Consider the following 25,209-nt stretch of genomic DNA (forward strand, 5'->3'; position numbering starts at 1 on the left):
GTTCATCACAAAGAAGGTTTTAACCTGAGTTCACATACACTTGTTTCCTTGTGTGTTAACTACCCCAAGAGTGCTACAAATGTAGAGCTTTGTTAATACATAAATAAGCAACAAATCAAGGACAGACAACTTCCTGGTTTAATATTCAGGAGAAATGGGAATTATATTGGTCCAATCACATTTAGAGAATTAACCTTCTTACTCTGATTCTGTACTTCTGAAACGGCTCATTTCTTTATGTGGACAAAAAACATAGAAACTGAAGAGGAATATTTATTTCTTCCAAAAGCACCAATACTTGGAAGCTTGAATGCCTTAAAGCCATAGCACTTTATTCTCTGAAAGAGAAATGGAAATGGAAAGTTTGAAAGTCCCACCTGATCTAATTTCTAACATTACACTCTGTTGGCTAAGGAAGTCTCCTCCACCCAAAGGAAAGGTTGGCCTCTGTTACTCCATACTTCAGGCACTATTTGAAGTAGTTGAGTCCTGCCACGAGGAAAAACTTCTCCAGGAAAAGTTCGGAGTCCAGCACAGCAATGTGGGCAGCACGGCCTATCAACGTGTTGGCGGTGTTAGGCAGAGCATGAAACACGTTGTGTCTGATCAAAGTGCAGTCCTTGGCCCCAATCAAAGGCTGGAGCAGGTTGTTAATCATTTCTGCATAAACAGGACCTGAAAAAGAGTTGAGATATCACACCTACATGCCAAAGCTCCCAGATTCTCTCTTTTCTTCCAGTATCATTTAATTACAGTCTCAGTGAGAAGGAAAATGAAAGTAAGGCCAAAATAAATGTAAGACACAGCAGTCCAGTTCAAAGATTTGCCAGGTACCAGAGTGTTGCTCATCTAATGGAGGCACTGGCCATAAGGAAGGATCTGCTGAAGTTGCTTAGCATGAGGCCTGGGACATCCTCAGCCTTTTCTCCATCAGGAAAAATGCTCGTGTTTCTTTTAGGGGGTGGGGTTGGACTCACACTGCCTATGAATTCAAATGTGAGAGGGTCTGGCAGGACACAAGTCTATTTGGGTTTCTCTGGCTATTCTAATGCAGGAAGGGCATAATGTAGAGATAGTTGAGGTGTTTATTGGGACAGAAACAATGGCTCAGGAAACATTTACAGATAAATTACCTGATGTATTGATAAATGTAATGACCTGTCTCCTGCTAGATCAAACATGTCCCTGAGGAACAACCACTGTAGGTGAGTTGAAAAATTTCCTTTTAATTAATGTCTGAGGTAGGATAGAAAGAGCTGTCATTTAAGTAAGAGGTGTCAAGGCAACCATGGTGATTATTGGGACTGTGTGTCTCTGCTTCCAAAGAATGCCTCCATTTCTAAGTAATCACATATGTGAAATGGGGATAAAATCACAGTGAACATTATTCCTGGATGTGGTATCAAACTGAAGCCATGAAACATTTTATAAATGAGCAAGACTGCTAATAACAAAAGCAATACACACAGTCTGAGCTCACAGGAGGGCCTCTGGTGGCGTGAGCCTTGATGTGTTTTATAGATTTTATTACAAAATAATACGATTTTAGATCTGTCCCTTAAATTATCTTGCAATCATTCAAACATTATTGAAAACAAAGGGAAACCCTCCTTACTTTGGATATGCTGAGAAAGATTTCATTATGTGAAAAAAAGGGGAGAAAATATAAGTAAATCAGTAAACTACAGAAAAAAATTGTCAAGAGCTAGTTCTTTTATCACTTAAAAAATAAAATTAGAGGGAAGAGGAAGAAGCAGTAAGAAACATTTGATTATGACCTGATTGAAATTTGTTTCCATCAGGAAAAGAACTTCTTGAAAAGCTTCTTTTATTGATTTCAGCAATTTCCTGTGGGAAATGAACACTTTCTTCCTTATCAAATAAACATTTGAATTTTCATCATGTTGATGAAAAACTCTTCTAATATAATGACCTCAGTTGCACAGAAATGCAATTTTTCAACAGCCTTGGGAATATATAAAACAACTTAAACATACCTGTGTGTCTGTCCTTAAGTGCATTTTTGCACATTTCTATTCTTGCTGAATGAAAAGGTACGTATCTGTCTTGGGGTGAGGCCACTAACACAACATTTTTAAAATACTGGAGACCTGTCACAAACATATTAAATATATTAAACACAGTGATGAAAATAAATACATTATCAGCATGATTATTTCCTGTTCAAAGGCTTTTGAAAATCTACATGCAAAATAGATGATAATTATTAAAACATGCAATACACTATATTAGAAATATTCATAACAGCTTAAACACATTTTTGTTGCTTCTGTGAACTATTTGTTACTTATCAACACTCACACATGTTAATTGTATGTCAAAAAGGAAAAGTAGGAACTGTCTGTAAAATAAAATACTTTTATTAAAACCTTATTCTTGCAAATACTTATACCTCTAAACAGGATCACGTTCAAAAATAACACAATAAATTAGTAAAATTCTCAAACAAAATAGAGAGAGGGAGAAGAAAGAGAATTGCTATAATGTCATACTGTTACATTGGTATTGAGTGAGTCTTAGGGTCCCTCCAGTCCCTGCATGCAGCAGTCACTTGACAAATCCATGCTGCTGGTACATCAACTGAAAACCCAAATCCTCCCTCTTCCCTGGAGCTAATGGGGCCACTGATGAGCTCCTGCTGTTTGACCCGTCTGTGGTCACTTGAGTGCTCCATCACCCACATTTAACAGAAAAGTAAGAAAATGGACGCTGATGAGATAACTTACTCGTTCAAAGAATATCCTGAACACAGAAGAGCTGTGGGTTTGTCCTTCACCTTTCCCTCCCTCTTATGGGAAAGTAGTCCAGAACCAGAGCCAGGTTGGATGGGACTTTTGGCTACCTGGTCTAGTGGAAGGTGTCCCTGCCCATTGCAGGGGGATTGAAGCCAGATGATCTCAAAGGCCCATCCATGTCTCTATGATTCCACAACTATGATTTCTAGAATTTCATAGAAAATCTGACTATCACCACCACAATGAAAAGTCCTGCTGGCTGCCTTTCCAAAACCTGTCTTAAGGTGTTTATCATTTTTTTCTTGTGCAGTCAAACCAACTGAGTTTGCAACTTCAGTCCAAAGTAAAAGATAGGAGAAGCCCCACTGAGTGTTACCATATTTAAAACCTTATATGAAGAGGTTCAATAGGGAAGAATATTTTATTGTGGGTTTTGTTTTGTTTTTTGTTTTCACAACAAGCATGAGGAACATTTGTTAAAGAGATTGAAATGTAGCAGGGACTTCTACTTTAATAAGAAAGTCAGAAATTGCTGGAGGCCTAAAGAATCATCTGACAATGATGACAACACCTGCATTTATAGCCTCTTATAGCTCCAGTCTACCAACCTAACAAGCAACAAATTGCTTTGACTCACTACACATGCTTGGGAATTCATTGCTTGGGAAATTAAAATATAAGATTTTTGTGTAGACCCAAATTTATTTTAACTTGACAGTAATAAAGCAGTCATCAACTGTATTCTATGGAAATAAGAACTAGGGAATCAAAGGGAAAATTCAAATAACACCAATTTACATCAACTTCCTGTCACTGATTGAGTTATGTAGCATATCTGTAAGATTTAGATGTTCTATTCATATTAACATAATCTTTGTTTACTATTAGCACTGTACAAAAGTATGAGAAAAGAATTAAACATCAAGTAGTGACCTTGTCACTACATACTTAGCACCAGTTTGCTCTCACTCAATATTAAAAATAACTCTTAAAAGAAAATAATTGCTTCAACAGAAGGATTACACTTGCATTCTTTTCTTAAGAAAAATGTGATTTATTTAATTTATTCATGACAGACTAAAGAATAGGAAAAAGAATTCTCTATTCAGACATCATTTTTCTAGTGTGAGGCCATACATCTCTCTGTAGTACAGAAGTGTCAGAACAGACATGAATAAAATTTGCTCTTCATCTCACAGAGTCATATTTCCTAGAGACAAGAGATGTTAAACTTACAAAAAATAATAAAACAGGAAAAATGGTTTTCATCTCATAGTATAAATTAAGGAATGATGGCCTGTCAAGAATGATGTTTCTTGTTCACAGAATATAAACTCCGGTGCATGTTTACTACAGCACAAAGGTCTTATTTAATGCTAACAGTTTGGCAAAGACATTATCTGATAGCTTTCACAGAAAAAAATGCACAGATTAAATTAATATTAGATTTTAGACAGGGCAGTCCTTCTAAAAAACATGTTTAAAGGTCATTAACAAAATGCAGATTTCTTTTACTCCCTGAATAGGCCAATCCAGCACAAGCCAATGGAATATCCCTTGGTATTTGCAAGGCACATCAAGCCCTACTCACCCGTTTTTTGGCTGAGCTGATAGAGGAAACACTTGCGTAGATCCGCATTGTCCCTGAAGGTCAGTTGCAAAAGCGACCCTGACTTTTTTAACTTCTGCATTAGCCATAGACCTGGAATGAAAATTGGTGTATATTTTTATCCTTTGTAAATCATCAAGCAGGAGAGTTAAAGACGTGCCTACAGTAGGGATAGCACTGTAATTTAGTAGAAGTCTTGTTTGTTCTTGTACTCCTAATCAGCAGGGAGAAAAGTCTAAAGGTCTCACAGGACAGAGGCAACAGTTTTAAACTAAAAGAGGGTAGATTTAGGCTACATATAAGGAAGAAGTTCTTTACAATGAGGGTGGTGAGACACTGGAAGAAGTTGCCCAGAGAGGTGGTAAATGTTTCATCCCTGGAAAAAATCAAGGTTGAACAAGGCTTGGAGCAAACAAATCTAATTGAAGATGTCCCTGCTCATAGTAGGGTAGAATTAGATGATTTTTAAGGTCCCTTCCAACCCAAACTATTCTGTGATTCTGTGGCTGTCTTGTGGTAGTAGGAAAACACTCAGGAAGACTGAATTGTAGGACATTCCATTTCCATAATAATGTCTCTTTTTCAGCCATGGAGATGCTTCTCTTTATTTGCAGCAGAGGAGAAGTGGGAGACTGAGTGGAAACTGAGATTCATCTCTCACTGCTTCACACCCCTGAGCTTTTCAGGGAGCAGTATGATGGACCTTGTAGATATTGAAATTGCAATTTTTTTCTGAAGTTTGAAGGTTTGAAGACTTCAGCAAATATTTTCCCCAACTTCAAGGTACAAATCATGCTACGATAAATTCCTACCTCCACTTGTTGCCCTCTGATGCACTCTGCCGTGGACCACAGATAGTCAAAGCTTTCCCATCAACTCTTACCTGTACTAACCAAAGTGCTGTTGTTGTAGAGGGTTCCCAGGTGAGGCCCAGAGAGGGACAGGAAGGTGTGTAACTTGTTGAGGTAATAGCGAAACCTGGGGCGAGTTAGTACAGATCGAATTATGACATTACCAAGGGAATGTCCAATAAAACTGTTGGGAAAGAAAGAATTACGTTAATCCGAAACCCATCTGTGTTTCCTTTAAAATAAACATAAAGATGGCACAAATGGCTCTGGAGGGAGGACTCTATCAGGGCTTTTCAATAAGATCCTTTAGTTATAATTTAACATTTTTTTCAGCCTACAAGATTCTCTTTCATAAGAATATTTCTCTTTCATTCTCATCTGTAAGAATGTAAAAATTAATCTCACTGATTCAATGGCTTTTGACACAGGGCACTTTATGAAAAGCTAATTTCACTGGATGTTGCTCACGTAACTCAAACAGTTGTATACTATTTGCTATCTAATAAAGCTTACCTTATTCGGGATATGGAGAGGTTGTACAACTGGATATGCTGAATAATTTCATCCAATAATCGGTCAGTCATTGTATCAAAATCAGCAAAAGTATCAGTCTGTTGAAAAATTAAGTGAGTTCATGAATTAAAACATATTACACTTATTGCAGACTGATGATATTTTTAAAGTCAAATGCAAGCAGATATGTAACAACCAGTGTAAGTATTCTTTATACATGCTCAAGGGGGAAGAAGGGAGAATTTTCTCAGTCTGCAGGCCCTCTTTTAAATTGAGGTTCTCCTTTGAGAGTGGTTGCTGAGTGACTCCAGAATTGTAAGCATGATGCTAAAGCAGCCGAAATTGACACTGGTGAGAAGAGCTAATGCTCAGCTGCTCTAGATACCAAGGTCTGCACATGGAAGAAAAGCTTTTGGCATTTAGGATTCAATAGATTACTGCAATAAAATACTTTCCAGGATTATACATTGACATGAGGGTTATGCTGATGCTAAGGATGCCATCACAAAATTATTTGGCCATCTTAATCAAATGCTGTGTGTTTATTATTCAACAGTCATCAGTAAGAGAATGAGTGCTAGAGACAGACGAATAATTTGTTGCTTGCAACATTACTGCCAGTTGTGAGACAATAAAACAAGCAATATATTTCCAGTCTATACAATTACAGGCAGATCTTATTCAGAACTTTGTAATTTGGCAATCCAACAGGACTCTAAATCAAACTCCTAACTAATGAGATGCCACAAAACAATCATCAAATGTTGGAACAGCTATTCAGAGTAAAGATATGAGTAATTAATGCTTTTGAAACATATGAGTAATTAATGCTTTTGTGACACAACTCATCTTGCTAATTGCAGCACTTGCACAGGAAAATACATCGATATTCACTTTGCAGCACAGACTTAAAATAAATGTTAAAATAAAAAACAGCCCAGTAACCTTCTGCCTGTTTGTTTTGTCTGCATTGATAATTAATTATTTCCTCCTAGGTTCATTATCCCAAACCTTTCAGGTTGTTTAAAAGTGCAAGAATATCAGCCTGAATGTAAATCATAACCAAAATATGCCAAGTGTCATATTTCACCTGATTATATCTCCATTCTTTACTATCATTTCAGCCTGACTGAGCTTGTCAAATGCATCACAAACGAATGCCTGAAAAAGTTATTTGAATTTTCCTCTATAAAGCAAACCAGCTAAATGACTGATTTCTTGGGTCATTATCAGTGTGGTTCTCAGAGAAGGGAAAAACAGTGATGAGATGCTTTACAACATTAAAATAGCCATCAAGCCACCCAGGTTCCACTTCCAGTGCAGTGAGAACTTCCCCACCTTCCCAGACAATAAGATCTCTAAATAGTTTCCATTATGGTCTCTGGATGAATACAGATGTTGTAAGATGTTTCATTCTCTGAAAACATTTTCTTCTTTTGGAAGAGGCCTTGATGGAAGTGTAAGGTGGTCTCCTGACTATTTTCACCTTGCTTAGATTCACTGTCCAGGTCTGCTGCTGACAGAGCTGTTGGAAGTGCACGTTCACAGACATACACCAACCAGCCACTTCAAAATATAAAAGCTTTTGAACAAACAAGGTTAGAAAGTTTTAACTCAGGTTTCTCAGGTACTCATAAATAAGAATAATGTTTCTGAGTGCACAATGGAAATCCTTATCTTGTGCATAAAGTTAGGCCTTTGGTCGTAAATATGGCTCCACTGCCAAGCAAAGCACAGGATTCATTTCTGTTTCTCTGCTTAGACCAGCAATCAATTTTTCTGGAAGACATTTCTTTATCATTCAAGGAAATAAATCCCACAAACACTGCAACAGGAGAAACAATGGCTGATGCAGCAAAGGAGCTGACAATACCTACTGGATATTCCACATCTTCCATCACTAAACTTGCATCACTAAACTTGCTACTTTCTGTTGGTACTGTGTTGCAGAGGCACCAGGCTGCCAAATTTGTAAACTGGCAGGATAAATCCATTTTCTTCTTCTAAGGTCTAGTCCTATTACTGCTAATGTCATTGCCTTTGACTTCAATGCCAGGAATATTTTCCAATAGGTTTGAACACCCTATTAAATTAGACAGGAAAAAGAACCAAGCCTTTGCACTAAATACTACATAAAACTCCCTGAATTCCCCAGTGCTTTTGCTTCACTCAGCTGGTGAAAAGGCTTTTGCTGAAGGCATTATTTCAGCAATAGAAAGGAAGACAGAAATTAGCTCTGTATTACCTGATTTCTTTCAGACATTAGGAAGTCCAGTTTTCCACCAGGAAGTCCCAGTTCTATAAAAGTCTTTACCAGCCGCAGATCTGCACTGTTACCTAGGAACAAATGGTACTTTATAAGATGCAATTCAACAGAAAAATAACCAATGTAGAGTCGATTTAACACAACAACCTTGACACCACAGAGCTCTTCCTAAGTGCTGCTAAGGACATTATAATACCTCAGGATTATGCATTGAAACCGCAAGAGAACAGGAATTCCCACAGCCTGCCCAGGTGGGCTGGACCTCGCCTGCTGCTGTGGGGGACTGCATAAATGGTGGGTAAGAAAGGGCAAAGATCAGGTCCAGAATAAATCTATCCTCTACTTGCTGAACAGCAGAGGTAAGACAAAAAGACAACAAGTTCAGGTGAGGCCCCCAGGGGCGCCTCAATACCTGTGCTGGGATGTAGGGCTGTACCTTCAGATGCAGAGTGGCCCATCTCATGTATTCACAATTAGAGGTGGCAATAAAATACTATCAAGCTCCTAATATTTTGAGAGATGCCTCATTCTGTACTAGGAAATTCCAAAATCTTCTGAAATATTTTGTTGGTGAAGAAGGTACCACTACTTCACAAGAAGGGCATTTCTGCTACTGAGATATTCAGTGGCAAACAGTCTTGGCACAAGCCAGTGTTTGTTTTTTTTTTTTTTTTTTTTTTTTTTTTTTTTTTTTTTTTTTTGAGATATCAGAGCCTCTACCACTTCTTCACTGTAGTTTCAGTGTTAACATATACACCTTTCTAATATATATCAATAATTTGCCAAGAGAAAGTTCACATTTAACATAACCGTTTCCTGCTTAGAAAGCATATACATAAAAAATCCCAAGACTTGCTTCCTCTGCAGTGAAGAATGATTTTTATTCTCTCACTTTATAAACTCAGCCACTATCTAATCTATAACAGTTTTTTTGGGGTTTAAATAGCATTTCCCTCCTGGGGACATACTGCAAAACAACCAAGCATCTGTGGAAAGACAAGGAGTTACTGCAATGCACTCTTCCTGTACACAGGAGGACCGATCTGCTTTGGTGTAGATTGCTGTTAAAAAAAAAACAAAAAACAAAAAACAAAACAAATAAAAACCAACAAGAAAAAAACAAAACAAAACAAAAAAAAGACAAAAAAAAAAAAAAAAACCCAAAAAAAAAACAAAAAAAAACCAAAAAAACAACAACAAAAAAAAAAACAGAACCAGACAGTAGGACCCCATATATTAGCAACAATATTTAATATTCTCATAGATCCTTTATTACAATGGACTGAATAGAATAATAAGGAATAAAAACTTAGGTAAAACAAATACTTAAATTCTCCATTCTTTCATACTTGCTGAACATCTGCCCTTTTTTTTTTTGTAATTTACACCAAAATGACTTACAAATAGCAATTCTTCCTGGCCTTACCATCCAATCCATGGACACAGACAACCAGGTGAATTCCATCTTCCAAATTTTCTTCCTCTTCCTCTGGTGGAAAATATGGGATATCAGAAGCTAGTACAGATAAGTCACTGTACAGAAATCCTTCAATCTTCATTTCTTTTTTAAATTTTTCTTTGGCCTGATAAAAACTGGAGAATACATTAGTTAATCACAATAGAACTGGGTGGTCAGCAACAAACCTTCAAATTAGAAATGAAGAGGCTTGTCTTTGTGAGAAATTATGTTTTCAACTTGCAAGTAGAGACCTGGATGCAATTCCTTATCTATTAGGACTGAGAGAAGTCAGAATGAAGGGAATAAACTCTCCTTCTTTGTAATTTGTCTACATACAGGGAAGAGCTAAAGTGCATTAGCAACTCACACTTGCCAGAGGAATGAAAGAGTAGCAAAAATAATTTTCTGGTACCTCATAAAATGAGACTGAGGTACAGAATTAGCAATTCTGCCTCTTAACAATGTTATTGGCCTTATAGGTACTGAAATCCAAAATGTATAATTTTGCTACCATCAGATGCACTTATAGTCAGGTAGAAATTGTTCTCCCTCTTCCTCACACTAGAGTTAAGGGATGCACCTCAGGGTGGTAGATATTTTGGGGTTTATTTGATTTTAGGTTCTTTTGAAAACAATTTAGTAGAATTTAGAACAACATCTCAATGCTGGAAGAATTAAGATAACACCTTTCCTACTAAAGGTCTAAAATCTGACACTCAAATCCATTCTGAAGCATTCTGCTGCATGAAGATGCCAAAATCTTCAATGTCTTTTTGATTCAGTAAAACTTATCCAGATAATTTAAGAATTGATAATCACAATGTAAGTGTAGAATTAAGTAGAAAACTTCGAAGGACAAGCTTTGGAGATATAACCTTTAAAGCTGGGGGATCTCTTAAGGCAACTTGATATATTCATAGAATCATTAAGATTGGAAAAGACTTCTATGATACTCAAGTCCAATGATGTGCAATTACTTACATCAGCCCAACTAATTTTAAGGGACAGAAAAATGAAAAAAATAGCTTTTGGGCCATGAATCTGGAAGCCTTGGATTCATGTGAATGAATACATGCTCTAATGTTTCATTTCACAAAGAAGAAACACATTTTTTGCTTAGATTTGTCAGGACTTAAACACGGTGTATAAAACTTCAGGACACTTTCAAAAGAATAAAAACAAAGTCTTGGGTTGAAAATGAATGTGCATGCAGACAGGCAACATTTTGGGCAGTTGAATGGATTGAGAAATTTCAGTGTTACTGTTTTTCATCAGCACAGCAGAGGCATCAAACTATACTGGAAAAATATAAGTGTTAGTGTACCTATCTGTGAAATGGGCCCCTGTGACATCAAGGTCACAATGTGGCACTTTTTGTTGGGCAATGAAGCAAGAAACAAAAATAATCCTCTTCTCCAGCTATCCATGACTTCAATTCTGCCATTCTTCCAATTTGAGAAGGTGAAGTTGAGACATATCAGCCAATCTGAATTCCCCATTTCATAGTTTAGCTACTGAATGGAATCATTAAAGCAGAGGAGTAAAACAGTCTGTGCCACTGCCACAGTGAACTGACTATCAGGGATCAATACTCTGGTATGGGTAACCTTGATTTCAGGAAGGAGGGTCATCTCTCAAAGATTATTTAGATTCCTAAATGCGACTGCTTGTCATGAGAATTAAGGACCTGATGTCTTTGGCAATCTTGGTCTCTCTGTGTTTTCATCCTTCCTGTCTATTTAGATTATTCATTCTATATGAACTATTTGTCTGTTTGGACTATTTATACTGAAATTCCTCAGGCAACTGTCTCAAATGCAGGCTTCTTGTATGCCTAGTGCATTAGGGTCCTGAACTGTGTCAGGGTCTCTTGGCATTATGGCTACATCAATGAACAAATTAGTTATTCTTACTTCAGCATCCTTTCGTTGGTCTCTTCATCCATCTCATCTGAATTAGGACAGACAACTCCAAACGAACCCAGTGGCTGGCGTGTGATGGGGAACACAGCCTGCTTTGCCGAGGAGCCCGCCATGGCAGGGGTCTCTTTGAGCACAGAAGAAAAGGGAAGACAGGTGGCTGTGCAAGAGATGGACATGTTAACCACATCAGTAGCCTTTCTGCTTTCCAGGGCTACTCCCTCTGTCGCGGCCAAAGGAAACCCGGTGCCGTTCGCTACAAGTTTATTCTCTTGGCTGTTGGGCTCCTGAGGACGTTCAGCCTGGTGGGACCCTGCCATGGGGTCTGCTGAGGCAGGTGAGTCATTGAGTTCAATTTCTTGCAACCCCTGCATTTCTGCATGCACTGCTGGGCTCTCATCAGCGAGAGAGCTGCCACATTCTCCTCGGAGTGAGCCAAATTCAGTGGAGGTGTCTGAAGGAGCTGTAATAGGATAGCAAAAATCTGGTACCACCTTTATGCTTTGTGAAAAACTCTCCTCTCCTGAAATTCTACTATTGGAAGAGCCCTGTTGTACTTTTAAACTGTCTGGATCAAGTTTATCCTCTGGATCCTCAATGCATGTATCAACCTTATCTATATTTTTGTCCAAGTAATTACAAGCCCTTGGTGTTTTTAAGCTGCACTCACCATTGCTCTCCAGGCACTCAGAGACATTAACTTGGAGCTGCTTTGGACAAATGGGTGGTCTTGTATTTTCCAAACTACAGCAAGTCTCTGGAAAACCTTTCTCCTCATCCCCTTGTAACTCAGTGTTACTGCTACTGTGCTTGAGGAGGGGGTTGGGATGTCTTCTGTGTTCTATTTGTCCACTTTCAGTGGTAATTTGACACTCAGAAAAGTCCATGATTATTTTTCCATCTTTATCCTCTGTTTCCATGCAACTTCTTAAGTTGTGATCTGAATCTCCTGAGGTGGCTTCACTGTGTTTTGATATATCCACCTCCTCCGGGGGCTCTTCTGGGCTACTGATCTGAGGGGCAGAGACAGATTTTGTCAGTTTGGTAAGCTCCACTTCCCTCTCCTCTTCCTCAAAAGGCAAAGAGCTGATGGATGTGAGCGATGCTTGGATACCACTGGGCAAGCTGGTGTTGCTTTCCGTGTGTCCACCCTCCAGGGAATTTCGGTGGATGGCGTGCCTCCGGACCAAGTGGTGCAGGATCTCTCGGTCACTGGGCAGCTCCAGGGCCCGGCTGCGAGCATCAGACCATGCCACCGAGCTTGGTTCACTTTCAATGCCTGAATCAGATATTATAGAGGAAGATCTTTTTATGACCCCTAACATCAGGGTAAAGTCTTCACTTTCCTCACTTCGTTGCTCCTTTGTGACTGATTTCACTTCGCAGCTGTGTGAAGGCAAAGCTTTCAAAACAGATAGATGAGCCTTGGTGTCTGCATCCTCTGGTTTTCCAAGACTGGTCAATTCATTCAGTGCAAGCTCAGATGATGTGAAATTAGTTTCAGGATGACTAAATTCATCTAGTTCATGTATTTCAGTGCTGTCTTCCAAGCCACCAGTTCCACATGCTCCACACTCATGCTGAACACTGACAATTAGCACGGGCTCACATTTATGAGAGTCCTTATTGCTGGGTTCCATGTCTCCACAGATAACATCCGCCCCAAGTCTATTATCTTTTAATAAAATTTCCTCGGATGTTTTATAGTCTTCTGACATGTGTTCTGTATTGCCTGGCTCTGAGTCAGAAATAGTTTCCTCTCTTGAAACAAAAATATTTTCAGGTTTCCTTTGGCCTTCTTTGTTTATTGTACATACCTGAGATGTGGAGTGCTGGTTTAAACCCTTAGCAGCAGCTTCAGTACTGCTGTGTAGGCATGAGGGATTCCTGCTTATCCTGTCTGTGTGTATTAGTGGAGTATCTTTCTCAAAGTCTCCTTTCATTACTGCAGTGACATCATCTGATGCACAGTCTTCATTTTCCAGTTTTACATCCATTTGAGTATTTGCAGGAGCCTCAAAATCTGAGAAAACTTCCAAATTCTGATCTGAAGAAAGAAAGAAAGAAAGAAAGAAAGAAAGAAAGAAAGAAAGAAAGAAAGAAAGAAAGAAAGAAAGAAAGAAAGAAAGATAGAAAGAAAGAAAGAAAGAAAGAAAGAAAGAAAGAAAGAAAGAAAGAAAGAAAGAAAGAAAGAAAGAAAGAAAGAAAGAAAGAAAGAAAGAAAGAAAGAAAGAAAGAAAGAAAGAAAGAAAGAAAGAAAGAAAGAAAGAAAGAAAGAAAGAAAGAAAGAGAGAGAAAGAAGGAAAAAACTATTATCTGTAAGAACACAACAAACCACCCCAAAGAATTGGGAGATTTTGAAAAGGGATTTTAAAGTCTAAAATGTTATACTATACTTTTACATTTTAAAAATTATACATGCATTAAAGGGATATTACAAATGCACATACCAGAGTGCATTCATTTAACCAGAATTACAATCACTGAACAGTCATAGTTAGGCCAAAGAAGACAATATTAATAAAATACACTTTCCTCAGTATCACTGTACCTATACAGCTAGTTTTTAGAGGATAGGTAAGCAAAACAAAATGGATACTTCTTTGTATTCCTGGTGTCATTCAATATTGTTCATAGCATAACTCTTACTTTGAATCAGTTTAATACTCAGTTTAATAATTTAAATATCTTTAATGAGCATTGTCACAATTGAGGCAGTAGAAAAACTGTGGAAGAGTGAAGATTTTGTACCACAGGCTACATTCACTAGACTATGGACATCTATAGTATTGATACATATTGCTTCCTTGGTAATTTTAAAGGTTGAGTGAAAAGAAAAAAGGTAGTAAGGGCTATGAGTTTTTACTAAATAACTCTGGAACAAAATAATTTTTTAATTAAAAATTTGATTTGGATACTCAAAGGACAAAATATTTTTTGGAAGGCAATGCTGCCTTTCAGAGGAGTGTGGGGCTTTACACTGTAATTGTGGGGTTTTGTTCTGAGATTTCTTACCACTAGATGTCACAGTGGGGATATCAGTCTAGTGTTTTTTCTTTAAATTAGTACTATAGCAAAAATCTGAAAGATCTGATTTTCTTTCTAGATTTTTCCTCCAGCTCTTTTTTAAAGAAAACTTAATATAAGATGAAAAATGTGAAGGAAATACTCTGCTGTTAGGGAAAACACTAAAATTCAGCTGTATTACTTAGAGGTCATACTCTCTTCCGAGTTCAAAAGCCCAAGGGATGTGAGATAATGTGTTCTGAGCTGGGGGAAGTACCTCCCTCAGCTCAAGCTGTCTCATGAAGCTGTGCCCTGTGGAGTTTCACTCACCTTTGCAAGGCATGTCTGTGTACCTATCTTCAAAGATAACTGGGAGTGTGTTCCAGTCCCCATCGATGTCCAGGCATTCCGCTGGCAGGGGAGGCATGCTGGTGAAATAATCTGAATTTCGAATTTCTGTAGAAATCTGTGCATGGCTCTGGATCCTGGCAGCAAAGCACAAAACAAATTGAGTGCTTGAGTAGCTACTGTGCTGTTTCTCCATTAGTTCTGCAAGCCCAGATATGCAGGCAGAGGACAGAGTCAATGTGTTTAAAGGGAAGCAGTATTGCATGATGGAGACTACCCAGAAGTCTTAGGTTTCCATCTCTCATTTAGAGATATCTACAACCTGCACAATCCCTTCCTGAAAAATCTCAGTGTTTTTGAAATTATTCCAGATCCCACTGTCATAGGTTCCTGTTAGCTGCCATAACCCATTGCTGTCCTCCTAAGGGTCTCGGCTGCTGGCTCAGACTGGATCCCTCAGCTGGTTTCTGGTCAGGAAATGAGGTCTGTCACTCTGGCTGTGGCCAGGGTTTCAAAACCCAGATACAGGAAGCAATAATCAAAAATTTGGTTGAACAGTACAAGGAGGAACAAAGCCAAGAAGGATGCCTGGCAAGTCCTCTGTCTCACTTTTATCAGACCTCAGAGCACTCACAGAGAGCTGTCTCACACATGTATGAGTCTGGAACAGCTAAGGCACATTACTCAGCCGCTGTCTCTTGACAGAGTCACAGAATCATAGAATGGTTTGGAGTTGAAAGGACCTTCAAGATCAGTTAGTTCTATCCCCCTTGCTAGGGACACTTTCTACCAGACCAGTTTGCTCAACCCTGCCTTGAACACTTCCAGGGATGGGATAGCTTCAAAGTTTCTGAATAAAGCATTCCAGTGCCCCACCACCTCCACAGTAAAGAATTTCTTTCTAATACCTGATCTAAACCTACTCTCTTTCAGTCAGAAGCTATTCCCCCTTGTCCCATTGCTACATGTCCTTGTAAAAAGTCCTCCTCCAGCTTTTTTGTAGCCCCCATCTATGTCCATGATTTAGGCCATTCAGAATGCTACCTGGCTGTTCTCAGTGAATGTGACACTAAACTGGCAGATGAATATGTGTTCGGCTACAATAAATACAATAATTTTTATTTCTGATGGGCCTTCCTATTTAAATATCTGTCTCAAAAAATTCAGAAAACATGAAACACAGAGAATAAGGCAAAAAGATTTTCATTGATTTTTCAAGATTGCTTTCAGCTGAAAACAAATCTGTTCTTCTTAAAGCCATTATCTCTTATCTGATTATTACCTAACCTTGTGAAAAATGAATAATGAAAAAATGAATAATTGATATTAAAGTGAGCAAGGAGAAATACTTTTGTCTGTAAAATCTAAGGAGGGTATGTGACCTCCTAGAGGCCTCCACCCTGTGCCACACCCAGCCTGCTGGGAATGGTGTGTCCTCTTCTGTCTAAGCAGTCAAATGCTCTCAGGTACATACGTGCACAGCTTCACACAAGCCCACAACAGCATGGGAGGAAAAAACAGCTACTGTCTGGTAAGAAGGAAAAATAAAATGGGGAGAAAAAAATGTGCTGCTTGAGGTGGTTGTACAGCACCTGGCACACTGAGCACTGATCTCAGCTGGTGACTGTGTGAACCCAACCAATAATCCCTGCTACCACTCCCAATATCCGTAATACCCTGACAGCCAAGACTTTTTGTTTTTCCAACTACATAATCTAGCAAATTCAGAAAGAAAACCTGGCTTTACCAAGCAGCCTGTATAGACCAGATTTTCTGCACAGACCAACTAATAATTTTTTTACCTTTTTTTTTGGTCTTTTTTTTTTTTTTTTTTTAACTTACCCTTCTTGATAACCACTGAGAAAAACATTATATTTATCTGCAGGAAATGGGCTACTCCTGTGACTGCCTGGAGAAATAGAAGCACTTCTTGCAATTAGGCTTTCCCCTGTGCAGGATTATGTTTGTTTAAGTGGGGCCACAAGTTTGTGTGTCCTCACCCCAGGATCTTGACATGGAGCTTTCCTTGTACACAGCTCCCTAAAATCCTGACATGGGAGGACCAAATGAACACAGCTGGGACCCTGCAGTGATGGTGCTGCTCTAATTTGGCAGAACCAGGCAACCTTGTACAACCCATCCACTAATGAAATCAGGGCCCTTTCCATCAACACTGAATCAGCCTTAATGTCCCCAGTGACAGCTCTGAGAAAAGCAATTTTCTCCTCTGCACTGGGTCAGAAGCAAATGTCTCACTTAAAAATCATCACTGTGACAGGACCTGATGTCATGGCCTTTCAAACCCTTCTAAAGGATGGGTTTTCACACTGGTAATGTTGTGGTCTGCCCATAGTGACAAATAGTCTGGATAACCATCGTTATTCAGAAATTCAAATCTGAGCATCCTTCTTTGAACTCTGCCTTCAGGGGTCAGGTCCTGAGTATTATCCAAGTCCTCCACTTGGGTTCATGGGCTAAAACCAAGGGCAGGATTTGCCCTGGCATAGCTTTAAGAATGGCTCCTCACACTTCACAGTTTGGTTACAAGCAGAAATTGTCCAGCAGAAAGAAATACTTACCTTGGAATGGTTTAGGGATGGTAAAAAGCAAATTTGTAAATGTTAAGATTTGAAACTCATTTCAATAAGTTTACAATATGGAGCTAAAACAGAGCCAATGACCTCTCTCAAACCAAATTCCTTCATGCCCCTCAGAAAAAGGTCTTGTTCTTGATTGCAAAATATTTTAAAGTAAAATTTTAGTAATTCCAGAGATTGGGGAGTGTTAATGGGTTACTTACAGGCCTTCCTGGAACATGAGCACAGCAGGTTTCTGGTGCTCAGTGTAGAAGAAGGCTTCTGAGAATCTTCTCACCTGAGAGAGAGAGATGCACAAATTAAACCTAAGATCTGCTGAAAGGTGACAAGTGCCATTAGTCTAAGAACACAGCACTGACTATCAGGACCAGATTCCTTAGTGTTGACATTTTAAAAGAGTCCAATTCTGCTTCGTTTTCCCAGCCCAGCACAAAGCAGCTGTTATTCTAGGATATTTTGCTGTGAAGTAAAAAGACTCCCTTGACAATAAATCAAAGTTTGGTTATCTGCATCTTCTAACTACTTTTCTAAAAGCTGTCAAATTTACCATTTTCCCGTGTATTTTTAAAGTTGGGAAGATTTATTCCTTTCTCACTGTGCAAAGCAGTAGTGGAGTGATTTATTAAATTAGAACAATTCATAATTGATCATCTCTTCAATGGGAACATCCACAGTGACTCTCAAGCTACTACAACAGCAAAGGAAGTCTTAACATATCAGTTCAGAGGAGAATGAGCCCTATCACAGTAGAAACACACCTGCCTATGTCATGATACTTTCAAACTGAGGGCTCTTCAAAATACCTTCGTGGACATTAGATATGTTTAGTGCTGGACAATCAATTACAAAAGAGCCATGGATCTGAAGTGGCTGGCAGAGCACGGAGTGTAAAATAAGCTATTAAAAATTCAGTGCTATCATCTGCCCTGGAATAAGCTTTGAGTTTAAATGCATCAAGCATAATATGCAATCAAATGTACTGAGCTGTTAAACTGCAGCCCATACATTCCAAATAATAATTGTAAAAGTGACCTCTTTTACAGGGACAGAAAATGGCAGTGAAAAGCATATGTCAGGGCATCTCAGCATTTCCCTAAATCCCATCTGTGCTCTATCAAATGGCCTTAGTAAAACAAAGGATGAGCATCCCTTCAAAAAGACTGTGTCTTAACAGTAGGACTTTTCATTTAGGGCTCTCAAACCATTTTCCAGAGGTGAAAAACTGTAGTTACACACATTTTATATGGGGAGGAACCAGAGCATACAAAGTTATGCAATTTGACAAAGGTCAAGAATACAGTTGGCATCAGTCAAGGCTGGAACAACCCAGAGGCTGAAATTCACCTTGCTGGAGCTGGGAGCACACAAAGCTGGGTTCTTTGACTGAAAGCCACCCAGGCCCCCTTGGAGTCAAGGGAGACCTCACCGACTAACCAGAGGAGTTTCAGCATCAGACTCTCAGCCACCTCTTCCTGAATTTTACGCCCCATTTTTGCAAGCTCCAGGGGAGACTCATTCTGGTCACTCTGACCTCCACTGACTTTGACAGGAGCAGAACATAAGCTGAGGTGTCAATACCTACACTGCACACTCCTAATGCATGCAAGGTGAATCTGCCTTTTTCTCTACTGTCCCTACTCTAATGATTAGATCAGACTTTGAGTTCAGCTCAGGTGATGTGCTGAGCTGGTGTCTGGTCAATAACCAAGAACATCCTGATGGAAGACAGAACACTTGCTGAACTAATCAGATAAGCAGATCTGACAACATTCGCTCAAATGACAAGTGGTTTTGTGCCTTCTTTATTACCAAGTACAAGAAGCAATTTCAACATCAACAATATTAATATTTTGTTGTGTGCACTTCATTGTGAGAAAGGCAAATAGCTATGTGTATGACAGTGAAGAAAACAAATCCATATTCCTTATGGTAGTTTTGTGAAACCAGTTGAGATGAAATTGCATTTTTTTTATTTGTCACTGTGATGTTTGGGTTTTTTTAAAATAAGTGTTTATGATTTACAGGTATCTATCAAGTATAGGTGACATATACCTCTTCCCACCCACCTCCTGTACTATGTCTCTTTCTGGTGTTCAAAGTTACTCATTTTATGTAGGATCCTGGGTCCAACAAACTCAACCATCTTCATTCCAGAAAATGAAATCTGTAATTTCAAATCCTGGTCTTCACCTCTTCTTCCCCTCCTCTTCAACTCTTGTTGTGCTCACCCCATTTCATGTAAATAGTCATAGAGGCAGAATTGGATTGGAAATATACATCCAAAAAAATCTCTAATGTTTATCAGGAGGTGATCATTACTGGACTTGCTTTTAACTTCTGAGGATTACCCTTAACATGTGATGTTCCTGAGTCAGATAAGCTGTGACTTCTGGATGGAGCGTTGCCACCTCTAGGAATTGGGTCCACAAGGCCAAGAGGTGAGAGCAAAGCCAGGCAAGGTCCTTGCTTATCTGTTCTGCCATCTTCTCTGGATTGCTCAGCAGCTGAAAGACAGAAGAGAAATTATGAGATCAAGAATGTTATGGAAAAGAATCAGTTCGTACATCAGATTAAGTCCTTTTAGGAACAACAGCAACAAGAAAAATTTCTCTTGATTTAGGAGTATTATTACTAAAGCTACCATTTTCAGTTATTTTACCCCAAATAAAGCTGGTGAGACATTTTATTTTTCTCTTTAAAATAATATATTTTAGTGCAAATGGTCTCAGCTACACAGTTAGAGAGTAAGTGGGAACAGATAATATTTTGCAGACACTTTACTGCAGGTGTAGTAACTGGGGGGAAAAGAAAAACCAAAGCGTGTGGGTTCCAAATTATCCACCAGATGGTGCTGGATGCTCTGAAAAAATAAACTACGGCCAGACTCTGTTAGCAAAGGAACCCTTTCAGCCATGTCACGTTAGAATACAGATGGGTGATTGAGGGGGAACCAAATAAGAAACCTCAAACCAAAACTCTGTGCCCTCAACACATGATGAAAACAGACATTCCAGAGTGTGCTGTTGCCATGGCCCACACCAGAACATGCTGGGTCTCTGTGTGCCCTCCAGCTCTGTGCCAAAGCTCTGCAAGAAAGCAAAGTCTCTGCACACTAAACTTCTTCATTTCACAATTTCACAGAATCATAGAATCGTAGAATGGTGTAGGGTAAAGATCTTTCAACTCCCTGCCATGTGAAGAGACACCTTCCTCTACCCCAGGTTCCTCCGAGCCCCATCCAACCTGGCCTTTAACGCTTCCATGGATGGGGCATCCACAGCTTCTCTGGGCAACCTGTGCCTGTGTCTCACCAGTCTCACAATAAAGGATTTCTACCTCATGTCTAATCTAAACCTGCCCTCTGTCAGTTTAACACAATGCCCACTTGTCCTAGTACTACATACCCCTGTAAAACACCCCTCTCCAGCTCTCCTGTAGCCTTTTTAGGTACTAGAAGGTGTTAAATGCTCTCCCTGGAGTCTTTTCCAGGCTGAACAAACCCAGCTCTCTTAACTTGTCAACTTGTTAATTTCCTTAATGAGAGACAGACATTGCATTTTACCTCCACGTTATTCACTGTGTCATTTTTTTTTCTTTGTTAGGACTGCACTCTAGCTGAAAGCCTGTTTATTTTTCACATTTTATTATGCAGGTAGTTTCCAGGTTGGTGACACTGCAAACTAAGCCATGATTAAAAGCAAACCGTCTGTGTGTGAGAGCAGCAGAGAAAAATTGTGCGTGGATAAAAGAGATATTGTCACCTGTTTCAATGACGTGTCTAGGACCCATTCTGGTACAGGAAAAATCAGGGAGTTACTGGGAAACAAAAGATCCTGCTCAAACATTTCCCTTTGCAGAGTTAGGGTACTACTTTATTTATGGCATCCAATTTTATAGGCTATATGTCAATGTTAATTTTTAATTTGTTAAGTCGGGAACCTGTTTCTTACATCATAAACTGAAAGCTCAGTCTTCAAGCAAGATGCATTATTAATGCAAGTCATCTTAGGAAGAGAGAGGGAGGGAGGGAAGTAGGAAGGCAGGAAGGAAGGCAGGAAGGAAGGCAGGAAGGAGGGAAGGCAGGAAGGCAGGAAGGCAGGCAGGAAGGCAGGCAGGCAGGAAGGCAGGCAGGCAGGAAGGCAGGCAGGAAGGCAGGCAGGAAGGCAGGCAGGAAGGCAGGCAGGAAGGAAGGAAGGAAGGAAGGAAGGAAGGAAGGAAGGAAGGAAGGAAGGAAGGAAGGAAGGAAGGAAGGAAGGAAGGCAGGCAGGAAGGAAGGCAGGCAGGCAGGAAGGCAGGCAGGCAGGAAGGCAGGCAGGAAGGCAGGCAGGAAGGCAGGCAGGAAGGCAGGAAGGCAGGCAGGAAGGAAGGAAGGAAGGAAGGAAGGAAGGAAGGAAGGAAGGAAGGAAGGAAGGAAGGAAGGAAGGAAGGAAGGAAGGAAGGAAGGAAGGAAGGAAGGAAGGAAGGAAGGAAGGAAGGAAGGAAGGAAGGAAGGAAGGAAGGAAGGAAGGAAGGAAGGAAGGAAGGAAGGAAGGAAGGAAGGAAGGAAGGAAGGAAGGAAGGAAGGAAGGAAGGAAGGAAGGAAGGAAGGATGGATTTCTAATTGTGAGTGTCTTACTGCACTGAAAATTAGTCCAAAGGAGACTCTAGACTGTGTTGTCTGTCCTATACCCTTACAACTTCTACATCTAGTAGATGTAGAGATGGAGCCCAGTAAGTTATGCTTCTCTAAATCAATTTTATGTGAAATCAGATTTCCTTCAAAGTATCCAAGTCAGGACTTAAAACTAATAAATTTGTCATTTGAAACAGTTTTAAAACCATGCCTGACAAACCTTAGGTCACAATTTGTAACAGGAATGTAAATTGACTTCTCATTTGGTTTAGACTCATCGTCCCTCCATTAATTGTTACCAAATTCACTTCCCCAGGGAAGTGGTGGAATCACCAACCCTGGAATTGTTAAAAAAATGAGCAGGTAGCACATTATTTATATGGTTTACTGGTCATGGTGATATTGGATCAAAGGATGGACTTGATGATCATGGAGGTCTTCTCCAAACCTAATGATTCTGTGATCCTGTGATAAATAAAATATATGAAATCTCTAATTTTTCCAGTGATCAGCTGGCACTTGCATTTCTTCCTGGCACTCTTGACGACTTGTCTTTGTCTCACTTGAAATAAACTTGGCAGAAGCAAGTTCAAGAGTGTAGTTCAGTCACTTCTCTGCCAAAATCACTTTTTTGCTCCCATGATCCTCCAAACACATTTAGGTATTTTTATTTGAAAATCTATGGTTGAACAACCTGCCAAAGTACTTTTTCTCCTGTCAGCAGAAAAGCTATAATTGCAACCTACACCAAATAATTTCTTTTGTCATCCTGATACTCAGGGTAAGCTCACTGAAGCATGCTAGAATAATCCAGCTGGTGGCTTGTTAAAAGTAACAGGAACACCTTATAAGCAACTAATCAAAGTTATGCAAAATATTTTGTGGAAGAGAAACAGTAAACAAACTTTCTGATGGCACCAAATTCCCTTTTTTCCTGCTCTGATGTATTGCTGGGCTGTCTCAGTGCACTTGAAAAATGGACTTGAAAACCCCATGGGCAGGTTCTGATGAAGGAAATACCTGCAGCTCCATACAAAGCTGGGATACTGTCTCTTCCACAGATAGCTCCTCTGGGGGAAAAAACACAAAGAAAGACATCAGGTTTGAGAACAGTGGATGTGAAATATGAAACTCCTGCTGTTTATTCATGAGAGAAATCGGCCATTTGGTATTCTTCCTGACAGAAAAGTTTCTGTTTGGGTGTGGGCACTCCACAACCCACTTTGTACTCCTGCAGGTGCAACTTCTGCTTGTGCAATCTGGACCACTAAGCCAGTAGAAAATGTTCATTTTTTGGTGTCAAAGAAAACATTGACTCTTTGTTGACTCTCTTTTACTAGAAGTTTGATTTTTAGCCTTTGGTATTTATGGCCAACTGTAGAACTGAATAGAGAGTCTGAGCAAATGATGAGCAAGGAATGGTTGCCCCTGGTGTGCTACAGAGGACAGTGTATCAACATCAAATTCCTAACCAGTAAAATATTGGGCATCTCAGTACTGCCTTGTGAAGTTGGAATTACCTCACCACTGCAAGCAGCAGTGTTTTGATTTAATCCTGAGAGAATCCAGCACAGGGACACTCTGCTTTAAATGCACCACAATCTATCAGGAAAAGGAGGACATCAATCAATTCTCCAACTTTAGCAGCTTCATTTTGTAGTGTGGAACTTTCTAATGGTATCCATAAAGAAACAAAGCAGGAACAAAGCAAAACAACTCACAGACCAATGCCCTCCTCAATTCCCAAATGTCTCTTCTCACATGGCACTGATAAATGGGAAAGGACAGACCAAGATGAATTGTGCCTTGAAAAGACCCAATCTGAGCTGGTAGAATTTGGGAAATAACCATTCCCACTTTTAATGTCTAAAGTAAGCTACTTTCTTTTTACATATACTACTCTGTAAGCTAGGGAAAAAAAAAAATAAGAAAATGAGCAGAGATTTATATTCTTCGATTTATCTTAACCTTCTGTAAAAACCTATGAGATTAATATGACCAATATAGATATTACAACTAAATGAGCCATTTACATTCTTCCCCTGCTCAATGGAGAAATATACCAAATAGAAGGTGCAGTTTGTGCCATCCCAAATTAGAAAGCACTACCTGTGTCAGATGACATATTTTTAATTGCGTCCGTTTCACCCCAATGAATGTAAGGAGACAGATATAAAAATTTGATTTATATTCATATTACTGCATGAATCTTACACCCCATAATTTTACTGACTTGTGCAACAGGTGTCAGAGGATCAGCCTATAAACCAAATCTTTAGGAGATTTTCAGACTGTGAATAAAATGATGCAAATAACACTCTGCTCAAGAGGCTAAAAAGGGTATTTGCATTTTGCAAATTTTCATGCATTTGCAAATGAAGTGCCTGCTTCAGTGCCAGAATTCATTTCAAAATCAGGAAAATGGTGTTTAGAATATAAGCACGTGCTCTGGGGTGGTCATGGAGTTGTGGTCACTCATCCTGATGGCAGGACTTTGCCATCTCACAACCTATAACCCTGTCTGGGTCAACCACAAATCCTCTGTTATCTATACTTATAACCAAGATCCATGAAGCAGTTTTGTTGCTTGTGTTCTGGCTGAGAGCTCATAAGCTGCAAATTAAAATGCTGCTTTGTTTTGGGTTTTTTTTTTCTTTTTTTTTTTTCTTGTGATTGGATTGAATCACACACTGTGTTACCTACCTATGACTTTTAGACTGTCTTGAAGGGAAATATATGTTGGAGAGCAAGAGATGAAGGGAAAATAGCATCTATCAAGTCTAGGAGTGTGTGAAGCATAATGCATTGTGTTTGATAGCTCTTATATACAAGGACTATACTGTAAAATTTTACTCCCTTTTAAAACCTGCTGGCCAATGCAATCGACCCTCCTAATGTACTTATCTCCACAACATGACACAACTGATAACTTCAAAACCTGCACACCACAGAAATACAAAAACACCGATGTGAAATTAATGAGGGACATTCCTTGAATTCAAAGAAACAGATGAGACAGAAGGATTTGAATGAGATGACTGAGTCTCATTTTCATAGGACCTCAAGCTGTCATTACAAAGATGACTAAACACAAATTCCAGAACTCCATCTTGTAAATCCAGCCAGCCAGCGCTTGCACATTAGACCTAACAAGCCTGACCAGCCAAAAAAAACTCTGCCAAAAAAACAGAAAATCTATTAAATAATTGAATTAGGAAGAAAATCAGAATAATTTTGAAGAGCAAGTAGTAATTGACAGTGGAGGAATATATT

The 25,209-nt window shown here is 39.3% G+C and overlaps 1 protein-coding gene across 4 annotated transcripts in view; it reads right to left on the bottom strand.

The window, feature by feature from the left end:
- Positions 1–311: 311 nt before the first annotated feature.
- FAM135B (family with sequence similarity 135 member B) overlaps positions 312–25,209 on the bottom strand; it is a 242,406-nt gene continuing 217,508 nt past the window's right edge. For all 4 annotated transcript variants that reach the window (XM_053993224.1, XM_053993252.1, XM_053993233.1 and 1 more), the window contains 12 exons: positions 22,957–23,006; positions 19,673–19,828; positions 17,528–17,601; positions 14,710–14,864; positions 11,368–13,420; positions 9,422–9,588; positions 7,975–8,066; positions 5,730–5,827; positions 5,249–5,400; positions 4,348–4,458; positions 1,998–2,111; positions 312–675 (listed from right to left, as the gene is read on the bottom strand). In XM_053993224.1, coding sequence (XP_053849199.1) covers positions 470–675; positions 1,998–2,111; positions 4,348–4,458; positions 5,249–5,400; positions 5,730–5,827; positions 7,975–8,066; positions 9,422–9,588; positions 11,368–13,420; positions 14,710–14,864; positions 17,528–17,601; positions 19,673–19,828; positions 22,957–23,006 — 3,428 coding nt within the window. In that variant the 3' untranslated portion in view covers positions 312–469. The remainder of the gene's footprint in view (positions 676–1,997; positions 2,112–4,347; positions 4,459–5,248; positions 5,401–5,729; positions 5,828–7,974; positions 8,067–9,421; positions 9,589–11,367; positions 13,421–14,709; positions 14,865–17,527; positions 17,602–19,672; positions 19,829–22,956; positions 23,007–25,209) is intronic.

This window comes from Vidua macroura, chromosome 1, assembly GCF_024509145.1.
Source record: "Vidua macroura isolate BioBank_ID:100142 chromosome 1, ASM2450914v1, whole genome shotgun sequence".
In the NCBI taxonomy this organism is placed as follows: domain Eukaryota; kingdom Metazoa; phylum Chordata; class Aves; order Passeriformes; family Viduidae; genus Vidua; species Vidua macroura.